The 12,986-nt window shown below is 40.0% G+C and overlaps 1 protein-coding gene across 1 annotated transcript; it reads right to left on the reverse strand.

The window, feature by feature from the left end:
- Positions 1-342: 342 nt before the first annotated feature.
- Positions 343-9,651, reverse strand: LOC134537850 (zinc finger protein SNAI2-like). The gene is made up of 2 exons (XM_063378727.1): positions 9,219-9,651; positions 343-4,200 (listed from the first exon to the last, which is right to left on the reverse strand). Exons 1-2 carry the CDS (start codon positions 9,337-9,339, stop codon positions 3,062-3,064), a joined length of 1,260 nt encoding a protein of 419 aa, XP_063234797.1. The 5' UTR covers positions 9,340-9,651; the 3' UTR covers positions 343-3,061.
- Between the last annotated feature and the right edge of the window lie 3,335 nt (positions 9,652-12,986).

The following is a 12,986-nucleotide window of genomic DNA, read 5'->3' on the forward strand; positions in this document are numbered from 1 at the left end:
TGTTTAAGTTCTCTCATTTTGATAGTTTAAATAGTTTATTTGTAGGGTAACAATGTGTATTTAAGCATTTATTCATATTAAACTTTGCATACAGCGACTCTGAAAATGTCATTACTTCTACACTTAAAATCTCAAATATTATTATTTTTCAACACTAAATATAACAGAATGCTTAAAAATTTTAGTAGTAATAAAAACAAGTGTAATTTTTTCTGTAACTAAAAATCGCAAACTTATTTTAAATAATTTAAGCAAAAATATGATTTGAACTGAAATCATTCTCTTAGAAAGGTCAATAAAATAAAACACAATTATTTAAAAACACATTTTTATTACAATCATATAAAATTTATGAAGTATTATATAAATTTGCTGGAACAATACAAAAAATTTAAGGCACTGTACAAACTAGCTCTATTATTTACAAATTGTAAATATATATTATATTTGAGCTGTTCACTAAGTACACTTTTCCTTCATGACTAGTTTTCAAAATGGCAGGCAGAGCACCAACTATATTGGATACCCTGTTGCATTTTTATAGTTATTTATTTTTTCTAAGACAGTAAAATTTACAAGAAGATAGCACTATAAAACATATAGTCCTCTGAATGGAAACCAACTTTAATGAACAATTTGGCACTTTGGTGCAAAGGTATTATTCACATGATAATTTACATATAAACACAACAAATACAATGATTCCCATGGAATATAATAAAGTAAGATATTTATGGCAAGATGCATCGTTGCGATGGGAAAAATATCAAAACATTTCATCAAATGTGATGTACTTATCACTTTAAATACAAAGCCTTCACCTTTTTTGTACTTTTATGTTTCACGTGCATCTTTCTTTCAGCAATTTTTTTTAAACAATTTGGTTTCTGCACGAAAAAATAAATGAGAATCAGTTAATCAGTCTTTTCATGTAACATTTAAATTGACTTAAGGCACAATCTTAATAGGCACTTGAATGGCAAAAAAAAGACTATCAAAAACCACATAATATGTACATTCACTACCGCCAATAGTCCCATCAGCCCACCAACCAGCAAAAATTCAACTTAACAATCAGTTCATCAAGACAACGTAGTTACAAAGGCACTAAATATATAACAAATGCTCGTGGTTAAAATGTCTTTAACGTGCTTGTAGCGTCACAGCAGAAATGCAAAACGTACAAGAAGTCAGTCATTTGTATCAGTTTCGATAACGGGAATGGCATCGAGAAAAAAAAAAACAGTAATCAATGCAGCTAGGGACAATATATGGTTTGCGAAAATACGGTTCAGTATAGTTTTTATTTGACGTTTAAAATGTCATGAGACGTATTTTTTTTTAAATTGTAAATAAATATGACGAATATTAGGCCTACAATATTATTGTGAGTGATTAGTTTAACCTTGATGCATATATTTTTATTGCCAAGTTTAAATTTTCCTTTTTAAAGTTACAAATAATGGCAAACTGTACCTTTCAAGTCTCCATATTAGCATTAGGCGAAAAAAAAAAAACGTTTATAGACATAAGTTAAATTTTTATACATTAATCACGTAACAACTCATACTGTGCCAAATCGCATTTATGAATTACTTGTGTACATAATGTACAAAACACTGTTCAAACAATAAATTAATTTTATAATTTTTAATGGAACTGCCGTAGATACTTTAAAGATACAGTTTAAATTTCACAAATCTTTACATGCAATAGGTACTAACCATCAAAAATATATTGTATGGACTGTTATTATTGGAATTATTTGCATAACAATATAAACAGATTTTTTTCTAACGTACACAATGAAAATGAATTAATGAATCAGACTTAAAATGAATGTTCTAATTGAACAAGAGATTTAACATTCACAGAGTTTAAGTTACATACAAAATGTGTTTCAACTTTGTATATTTTTCCAGAAAAAGATAAAAAAGAACAAATACAAAATAAATTAAATAAGTATCACTTGCTTGCAGGGTGTATACAATAGACATGAGGACGAAACACTGAATTATAATTTCGCTTAGAAGAAGAAACTCCTCAACGCTTTCTTCGTTCGTAAAAAATTTAATAAGTATTGGTTTTGATATTATATTAAATATTAGTGAAGGTGTTCAAAATTCTCTGGAGGAGCATCAGCTCGCATTCCTTCGTAAAGGATGTAAAATTTCAATGTGTCATATATTCGCCGTGTATGTTAAAATAGAAGAATGAACCTGAATTAAAATTTGTAAATAACCGTTATATCGTTTTGTCAATGAAATATAAATACTAAGCATTAACTGCCAAACTGGCCAAACATAGTATCTTTAGAAGCCTTAATTCTTTGACGAACTTCATTAACAAAAAAAAATGGGGTTAGTTTAACGAAACGCTTTCGAATCAAACATATAAAATATACTGTGTCTTCCGTAGAATAAATGTCAGTTTTCCCAAAAAAACAATTAATATGGTAGTTTTAAACCAAAATAAATAAAAAGATATATGTCTCAAACGCTTTCAAAGAATTGTATTTTTTTATTTTCTAGCAGCTGAATAGGGTCTCATTCAACATTTATTTCGTATAAATTAGAAAACATTATTAGGCTTAAGCATGACACATTCAAACTTCTAACCGTTTATAAAAATTTATAGTTTTCGACGACGACGTGCAAGCATACTAATTCAAGCAAGGCTCCAGAAATTCTTTGCCTCATGTCTACCGTATACGTTTGAAGTTTTAAGGTCCGTGCTACAAACACAAAAATTACTTATGAATTTAAAAAAAAATCATTGCTAAAACTGCAATGAATAGTCTGAACAAAAAAACCAAGATTAGAACAGGTTGCGTACATGGAAATAATTTTGGGTTTGGCTGAAGCAGTTTTACCAACATTATTGTAAAATTAAAATAATTTAAAGTTGTTTCACAATTGGCGGGTGTGGAATAACCGTGAAAAAAAAAATGTTTATTTTAAAGTGGTATTGTATCTGCTGCAAAGCTCAACTGTAGGGATGATTTCTACGTAACATTTATTTTTGAAAATGTGGGCCATGTGTTGCGGGGGGCGGGAGGAGATCAGTACACGGCCAGGTGCTCCAAGGTCGTGGGCGGCGGGCTGGAGGCGGACAGCCGCCCCGGACAGCCGCCGTCAGAGTGCTTGGCCAGCAGCGACATGCGCGAGAAGGTCTTGCCGCACGCCGGGCACGAGTACTTCTTCACGTCGGAGTGCGTCTGCAGGTGCGCGCGCAGGTTGGAGCGGTCGGCGAAGGCGCGGTGGCAGTGCGGGCACGAGAAGGGCTTCTCGCCCGTGTGCGTGCGGATGTGGCCCTGCAGCAGCCAGGGCCGCGAGAAGGCCTTGCCGCACAGCTTGCACTTGCAGGGCAGCGTGTGGGTGCGGATGTGCATCTTGAGCGCGCCCAGCGACACGTACACCTTCTCGCAGAACTTGCAGCTGAAGGACTTCTTGGCGGCGGCTGCCTGGGAGGCAGCTCCCGCGCCGCCGCAGTGGTACTGCTTGTGCTTGGTGAGGCCCGAGTAGGTGGAGTAGGACTTGGAGCAGTCGGGGCAGTGGTACCTGGGGGCGGCGCCGGGGGCGGGCTCCTTGCCTCGCCGCTCCCCGCCCGACGAGGAAGAGCTGCCCACGCTGCCGGGCGACGACAGGTCCTCGGGCGAGTGGAAGGCCGAGTGCGGCGACGACGGCGACAGGCCGCAGTGCGGGTACACGGCGGCGGCGTACGGCCGCGGCTGGTGGGGGCGGTGCGGCGGGGAGGACGCCGCCGCCTCGCGCGGGGCGTACGGCGACAGCTGGCCGGCGGGGTAGACTCCGGCGGCGGCGGCGGGGGCGTAGCCGTGGCCGTACAGCTCGGGCGGCGCCGGCGGCGGCGGGTACGGGTAGTTGAAGGTGAAGTAGGGCGGCGGGTAGTGCGGCGGCGGCGACGCCCACTGGGGGCGGGGCGACGCGGCGTAGTGGTGGTGGTGGTGGTGGGGGTAGTGGTGGGGCAGAGCGGTCGCCTCCGCCTGCGTGTTGAGGTTGAGCGGCTCCAGGGGCCCCGCCGACGTCTTGATGAGCTGCGGGTGGGGCGGCGTCGCCGCGGGGGCGGCGTGCTCGTCGGGGGCGGCGGTGGAGGGCGTCACCGCCTTCTGGGCGGCCAGGCTCAGGTCCTGCGGCTTGGTGCTGAGGTTCTCCGGCTCCGAGCACTCGTCGGCGCGTTCTCCTGGAGGCAAGCAGCACGCGGCACGCGTTAGCACGCACGCGACTACACACTCTCACACACACACGCCCGCTCCGAGCCTCGGTTCATAAACTACTCAACCGACACCCGGCATGCAACCTTATGACTAGCGAGCCAGCAAGTTTAGGGTGACGTTTATGCCCTCTATACACTTTACGGTATTGTGCTTGAAACATGAAACTAATAAGGAAATGCCTGTATCGATATTATAAAAGGTTTGGATTTGCACAACAAAGATTAGGAATAATTTAACGATACCAATAAATTGCGGATAAAATGCTGATGTTTATTTTTACATTGTTACCTGTTCTTGCGTAGTGGACGCTTATTAATTTTATTATTAAATTAAATTTTTTTACGTACTTTTTAACTGTTAATGTTGTTGATGTGTAGCGTATTTCGTTAATGAATGAGATTTCTTTGTGTTTAATGCATAGGCCTAGTTTTTAAGCCGAAATCTCGCAACAGATGAATTACCATTTTCTTCCGACACAAATGAAACAAATTGAAGACCTGAAATGTCTTTAAACAAATCGGATTATAGAAAACAGAAGACAGTGCTATGGTAGAAATTATAAATTTTTTTTATTTGCACAATTTCGACTCAAAAATTTACAAGTTCTTTTCTGTAAACTGATAAAGTTTTGTTGTAATTTAAGATTTGACTTCACCGGTGGAATTTTTTAAAGACTAAGGATGTTTAAATATTTTAATTCGTTAATTTAAAACAGTGACGATAAAAAGATTTTGACTCAAATAAAATACACCGGAAGTACCACTGATGCTCTTCTTTCTGCATAAGTCTATCATTGCTTAATGATGTTTAGAATCTGCTGATGTAAATGGTCATCTTACGTTCGTATGGCATATTGGCTTATACTGAGAAGTTTGAACTTTTTTTGTAATTATTAAATCTTAATTCGTTACATGATACAGATATATTTTTATGTAATAAACATGATCAGACAAATTTTACATTAATATTCCAACCAAGGACCACCTATTAGATTTTAAAATTAACCAATGCACCAACTGCGTCTGAATTCTGCAATAAAATATTTTTTATACAGTTCTTTAGACAAATTAGCTGTTCAATGTTGGACGCAAAAATTTGTTACTATTTGCACGCGTTCTCTACCCTAAAATTATATGGTTTTTACCAGATTAAAGGATTGAAGTCAAGCCGTTGAAGGCCAATGACAATCTAACTAAAATATTTTAAAGTACTTATTGTGGTTTGCTGACGAAATCGAAACGTAATTTAATACTCTAAGTTTATTGCATGTTATTGTTGGTGCACGAATCACAGGCATTCAGTGCGGAAACAAACACGCCCTGAATGGCTTGCTCTAATAAGATAACCGCTTATCTTGCAGACGATCACCAATGACAAGGAAAGAAACCGCTGTTGCGGACATTACGGTGTAATGAGCGTTTACAATTTTTCTCTGCCTATTCGTTCCAACCATAAGAAGTCATTTTGTTGTGCTTTTAAAATACAGCTGTTAAAAATAACCAGCTGATACGTTTATTTCATAAAGCGTGATTTATGAGAAACACGGCTAAAGTATTAACGTCTAATGGCTTGTGGAATGATTATCATACAGTACCTACGCGTTGGATTTCATGCTTGCTTCAAAATCACTCTAAAATACCAGCCGCAATATTACCGATAAATATTTGTGACAGTGATATTACAAATTAATATTATATGTGAGCTCGCATTTACTTACTCAATTTTTAAATAAGACGAGGAGCAAACAAACAAGTGGTTTATAAAAGGTATTACAAAATTGTAATTCGATTCGTATTCAACAATTATAGCTCTTTCATTTTCACGTTACCATAATAAATGACAAGTTAAGACTTAGTACATTAGCCTCGTCATATTTGAGTCTTTGGTACTTTAAAATTGTAGTTGATCTTAACCAATAGAATATATTCAATCGGTTGATTCAGCTTGTGTTTTTGTTAGCTAAAATTGGCAGGATTACACACAACTTAACTGGAACCAAACTAGTGAAGATTTATTTTTTATAGGTAGGCCTACTATAAAATGTCTTCTGATCTTGATACATTTGTGTAAATTATATATTTTATCTCCCAATTTTCCGCCCTAAAGATGAACCAGCATGATATCAATCAGGGCGTGCGTGAAGCATTCGTAGGTGAGACGCAAAATTTTTGTCAGTAAAAAAGTCATAAAACAAAAAAGATGTGTGAACTTATGTAAGCTACGCGTGTTGGAAAATTTAACCTTAAACATTTTAAAACACTTGGGCCAGAAGGAATATGTTTGCATATTCGTTTTTGCTTAAATGACTTATATAAGTACCTATGTACACACCTCGTGCAAACCTTTACCTTATTGAGCTGATTCAACACAGAAAATTTTATCACGATATTCTTTCATTAAATATGGCATCTAATAAATATTACAAATAATTTCTTGAGTCACTAATGTGTGATAAATATTTGGATATGAAGTACATCATTATCAATTCGAATGCCAGCATTCTAACGTATTTTTTAAGTCGCCACTGTTTCTTCTCATGACTATATATTAATAAAAAATATTATGGGTAGTTTTAATATTATAAAGTTTTATTTTTAGTAACTTCAGCCTGTGTATGTCCGGTGATGTTCACTAAAGCAATAAATATGGATAACACACGCTGATCTAACATTTATCGAGATCCTGTCTCCAGAGAAATACCTAACTACCGTTTGCAAGTAGTTACGTTCGCGCATGCATGCGAGTATCCACAGCTAAGATTTCACTCCCAACGCTCCTAAAGAAGTATAACTTCAAGAATTCATGTAGGCCCAGTTTTTCATGTAAATTTTAACTATAAAATCTTTTATTTATATAGGGTAAAAATTATAGTAGTATAAAACCCAGAATAAAACATAGATAAGTGCGAAAATAACAATTTGTTAAAAAAAATTCCCTAAATTTATACGTAGGACATAAAAAATTTGTGTTCTTCCCCATATGTTCACTTGTGAGATGAAAAATGTATGTACTGTCGTTACTTAGTAGGCCTACCGATAGGCAATGAAAAATTTATGAGCTCCTAAAAAAAATCAGGACATCAAATTATTTTAAAATTGAACTTTAGTATTAATTGAAAACTTTTACCATTCTCTTTACAGACTACTGAAATGATTTTCCATATATTAACAAGTCGGCTACATAAGTGTGTGTTTTAGCAACGGTAATCTTAGAGTGTTCTTTTATTATAATTTAAAAAAAAAAAAAATTAAATGAAAACGTTAATATCTAAACATGCATTACTAACGCTAATCTACAAGTAGCCAAAGTGAGAGTAAAATAGATGGTTGGTACTATGCAAATCAAGCAAACAAACATCCGAAAGAGGACGAAAAAGAAATGGAAATATTACGTTCATTCATCCAGCTTCTACAGGAAGGAAGCAGTTAAAAAAAAAGCCTTGAGGACGGGAGGAATTTCACGTCTGGCCACGTGGGGTTCCTGACCTTGGAACGAGAAAGAACACAAGTGACAGTTGAGCGTGCGGAGGTTCGAACAGCTGTGGATGCGGCGCGAGCGATCTCTTCCAGCGCGAGCATGCGTGATACGTGCGGGTCGAGCTGAAGGCGCACCGCGTTGCATGAACGTTGTTCCGTTTTTTTTCCACAGCAGCTGATCTGCGCCATGCTTGCGAGACACCCAAACATATTGGTTGAAATTGTTTTACAGCTCTATTATGTTGTGTAAGTGACTGTTTAAAGACGGTAATTACAATCAATATTTATTGACCATCATAGTCAGGAAAGTGATTTTACTTACGTCATAACATCACATTTCCTGATAATTTATAGCCACATTACTACAGGTACGAAATATGAAAAACACACGATGTTAATTTTTTTATTTTTATTAGAGCAAAAATAAAATAAAATCGGGGCACATAACGATAGTTGTGTTGACAAGGCGTCAGAAAGCGCGCGCGGAGTGCAGGGAAACGGAACAAGGCTTCGTGCGGACGGGCAGCATTGCGCTCGTGCGCGGAACGAGCCGCCGGCCCCTCCCCCGCACACAGGCTCGGCGGCGACGTGACGGTGAAAGTTCACGAAACACGCGCATGTGCGCGCAGCAGCTGCGGTAGCCCCCCCCCCTTCCCCCTACAGACAGCTTCTCCACGCCATCGGTCAAGTCTCGGCCGGGCTGGGAGAAACAAAGATGTGGCCATATGTGACGTCGTTTCGCGTCCTGCGCCGACCTCTGACCCCCGACGGGCCATACGTCACCGCGAGTGGCAAGGGAGGTAAGTCGCGTGACCGTATTAACTAGCGAGTTGATGAAGCAACACTTAAAAAAAAAAAACCCGAACACCTGTTTTCCTTGCACGACTTCAGCAATCTGATCAGAGGCTGCACCATGCTCTCTAGTGGGCCTCGAACAATGGCAAACCAACCAGGGAAAAAAATAAAATAAAACTAAGTGTCCAATCACATCCCACCATCAAACAAGACTACTAAATGTCAGCGATCAACGAACTAATGACATCTGCTCTCGATATGCCCAGATCTGCGTGGAGTCTCTCGTCTAAATCCGCCTGCCACTTATTAAAAACCTGTAACGTGTGCTTTGGTCAGAAATTGGAAAAAATTAGCAGACGGCTTTTTTTTTTCCACGTCATGAAACAATCCTCAGTAGGACTATCGTGCGAGCTAGATCTGATATGAGGTGGGCGAGTTCTCCTGCGGCGGAGGTGAAAGCTGAAGCGATGTCGCCGCGCAGAGCGAAGACAAGCAGCTTAACGAACCACGTGGTTATCTTGACGGCGATAACAGGCGAAGAACGAATGTAACCACTCGTGGCAGTGAACAGATGAGGACGGAAAGTGTCACGGAATAGCTACATGTCGTCAAATACGGCCTTTAATTCACCGCATACGGGGTAAACGAACAAATGTCAACAACCATTTCAAAGGTCAACACGGCAACACACACTACGGTCTGTCGGGCCTTACCTTTCAAGTCATCGTCGATGTCCTTGTACATGGGCACCGGCCTCTTCTTCAGCGGACAGTGGCTGTAGTTGTTCTTCTTGATGAGGAACGAGCGAGGCATGGCTGCTTCTTTCACAAACATTCACTCGGCTTGTTCAAGTTATCCCGAGCGAAATGTAGTCCCAGCCAGGAAGCTGGCTGCACTTGTTGATAACTTATCCTTCCCTTTCAGAAAGACGATCGGGGGTGTCTTACGTCAAGAATAAATAAATAAATAATAAAAGCTATATGTAGAAAAAAAAAAGAAGGCACAGCACTCGCGAGATGTCACCGACGAGAAGTCATCGAGAGTTCACGGTGAAGATCGCGGACGCTGAATTCTTCCGCTACGGACTCCTTCTTTCTGGCTGTGTTGGCTTCCACACGAGCGCGCGGCACGTCCAACCTCATCGGAGCCCGGTTGCCGACTGACTGGCGCGGCGCTCCAGATACTCGTTTTTTTTCTCTCTCTCCCACCCCTCCTCCTCCTCCAGAATCTCTCTCCAGCTGCTCGTCAGGTGGGGAAGGAGAGAAACGGTGCGCGGAGCGGCTTTCCCCCTCTCCGCCGCGAGCGTGGGGCCCGCACGTGCCGGCCGGCCAATCGCGCGCCCGCTACGTCACCGGGGGCGCGCGGCCAATCGCGCGCGCCGGCCCCTCGCGCGGCTTCGCCCAGTAGCGGGCCGGAGGGGGTGTGATCAGCGGGCGGAGGGGGGCGGCACCGCCGGGGGAGAAGGGGGAAAGTAGGGGTTGTCGGGGCACGAGTGCGAACAGGTGTGCAGTTTAACACACGCGGGCGAAGGAGCACCGCGCGCGCGCGTGTGTGTGTTTTTCCGCGCGCGGTGTCTGGTGGAGGGGGTTGATGGGGGGGAGGGCGAAATGTTTCGTGGGGGTCGTGCAGTTTGGCGTAACGGTCACATCGCCCCGTGGGGTGGGGGGTCGTGTTCCCCCCTGGTAGGAGAGGGGGGAGAGGATCGGGCAGCTGGTGTCGGTAAGCAATCTGCCGTCGTTCATCTCGGGCGCATTCCCGTACGAGAGCCGCCCCCCTCCACCCTCCTCCCGCGCGGCGGGTACTAGGATCGATCCCCGGGACCGTTAACCCCAGCCCAGCTGCGCGGCCGGCACTTACGCCCCTCGCTGGAGCCGGCCCGTAACGGCACGCCACGGGGCGAGTGTCAACAGCCATCACCATCGCTCTCACACGCCGTGTTGAATTTATCCCCTCGTTTTTTCTTCATTACTTTTATTTAAAGGCAATTTTTTATTACTCGATACCTCCCTTGCATCTCTATCATCTCATTATATTGCTAAACGGTGCTGTATCTGCATGTTCCGCGTGCAGCGTTATTCTCGATAACATTGATGAGCCCCTGGAAAGTATGAAGTCATACGTACGATTAATTAGTTTTTTCTTCCGTTAAATAAATTTCTTAGACTAAAAAGTGCTTTTACAAGTACCTAGAGTTAGAAATTATTTATTAAAGGCTCGATCTCACTCACCTTTTAAAAATTATTTTTGGTTCGTATTTCAGTCATTAAGTTAACATTATTGAAGAGCTTTTTCTAAAATTTTAACTCGATACTTATTTTGCGTTTGAAGTTCTGCCAAAAAATGTTTTGAACAGATCCTACACTTAATGTAAACTCATAGGTGTTAAAAGGCGCGCAAATCTTCGTAATTATGGTCGCTTGCGTGACTTCTTACACCCATTATATTACACGAAGTGAATTAATGTAAAATATATACAGGCCTATATATATATTTACGGCATGACAAAAAATGCAAGGGAGGCATCGGGTTAAAATTTTAGAAACAACACCTAAATAAAAGAAATGATAAACATTATCCATGAGACAGAGTGTTACAGTACACACTTAAGAATTTTACACATTATGCTCTGGGAAAAAAAACGCATTTTCCCGAAATTTTAATTTTTAAAAAAAATCACGGCTTGATTAGGGACATATAAGTTGGGTCATGGAATTTAAATGAATCCGTTAGGCAAAGACTCACTGTATCGTTAACGTACTAACTATGCAGGGTCAGTCTTCGTGATGTTGCAATGGTGATTTGCCAAGTGTTTTAGAGAATAGACGTGCTTATGGCATGTTAGACTGAATCCCGTCTGGGATGGGTTCACGGAAAGTGATGTAAGGAATATCACTTCGTGCATAGTTTCCACTTTATTTTTACTCCTGAAATCGATTTGCACTATATTTAAGTATGCGTAATTAATAATGTTATAAAGTAGTGAAAAACGTTATACTTGTTTTCTGATGGGTTTAAATGGATGTGTTGGTAAATGTAAAATTATAAAACACCTAGGCATACAAGTAAAGGAAAAGTTAGAGTTTTTTTTTTGCGGGTTGTGCTAGACATCATGTATGCTATTAAGCAACTTAATTCTCCAGATGTCAGTTAATAATACCTTACATTTGTAAAATAAAGAAGTTGATTATTCATAACTTAAACATTTTGTTTACGTGCATTACGGTTACTCACAAAATTTTATTTTCTGTCATACAAATCAGTTCGTAAATGCAAACTTTTAAAATATTTCGTCACTAAGGAAATCTCACAGAGAAAGTAGAAAATGACAATTCTGTAATAGGTTTACAAGGTAGAACTGAACTAATTTGAGTAACGGCGATTGCACATGACATAGGTACCTGTGTTTACAGCCTTACCGTTCCATTCGTGTTACAGGAACAGTTGTGATGTTCCACAAACCAATCCGATAGGTAACTGTCCCTAAATTGACGATCTATATATGTGTTACTTGTGAGTTTCTACAACTATTCTTCTATCCCAGTATGGATAATCATCTGGACTGGGAAAAAAAATTTCATAAAATCATGGCGTTTGGGTCTGAGTCTCAGACGTTTGTGGCATCCCAGCCGACATTTAAAGTCGCTACAGATCTTTAAAATTCTCAATACCAAACATATGTTACTATTTTTTTAATTTCGGTGGAAATTCGAGCCACTAGAACTACATGAACGTGATTTTTTTTTAAAAAAAATAACATCTTACACTTTTTTTTAAAAAAGAAATAATTTAAACTAAACTTGCAGAATTAATGGTAAGAAAGTGCTTTATGTTTGCATGAAATACATGCCTACTTATGGTATATGCATCTGCAGTCTAAATCATATCCAAACAAACGCTGAATCATGTGTTGACAAGCTAAACGGTGAAAACCATTTCTAATATTTACGTAGCCTAATGTTATCAGATCCTTGGATGTTTGCAGGTTTTTCTCTGAAACTAACGGTAGAGACAGTGCAACAAAATAAAGAAACTAATCATGTACACATTATGTTCCACCTTTTGATATGAATTCCAGTTGGTTTTTTTTTTTTGGTAGAAATTAAAATTGCTAAAACGGTTTAGTGTAAATCGTTAATGTAAAATCGCGATAGGGAAATATACACCTATTATATATATAATATATATAATATGTATATATTATTATTATATATAAAATCTGCTCTTGCGTATATATTTTTCTTTTATAAACGTCTGTAAGTTGTATGTGTATGTCTGGTCGGCAACAAGTTTCATTTTTTTTCAAAAGAGGAGAATTTTTCCAACACACACAGAGTGAGTTTGAATGCGACCAACAAACTGATGCTGCACGTTCATCACGACAAAATAAGTTGAAACCCTCTATACGACTTAGGTATGGTCTAAAGTGCTTCTCAAGGCTGGTATTCGTCTTTGTTTCATTGTAAATACTATGAAAAGTATTT

The sequence above is a fragment of the Bacillus rossius genome, chromosome 12 (assembly GCF_032445375.1).
Source record: "Bacillus rossius redtenbacheri isolate Brsri chromosome 12, Brsri_v3, whole genome shotgun sequence".
In the NCBI taxonomy this organism is placed as follows: Eukaryota; Metazoa; Arthropoda; class Insecta; order Phasmatodea; family Bacillidae; genus Bacillus; species Bacillus rossius.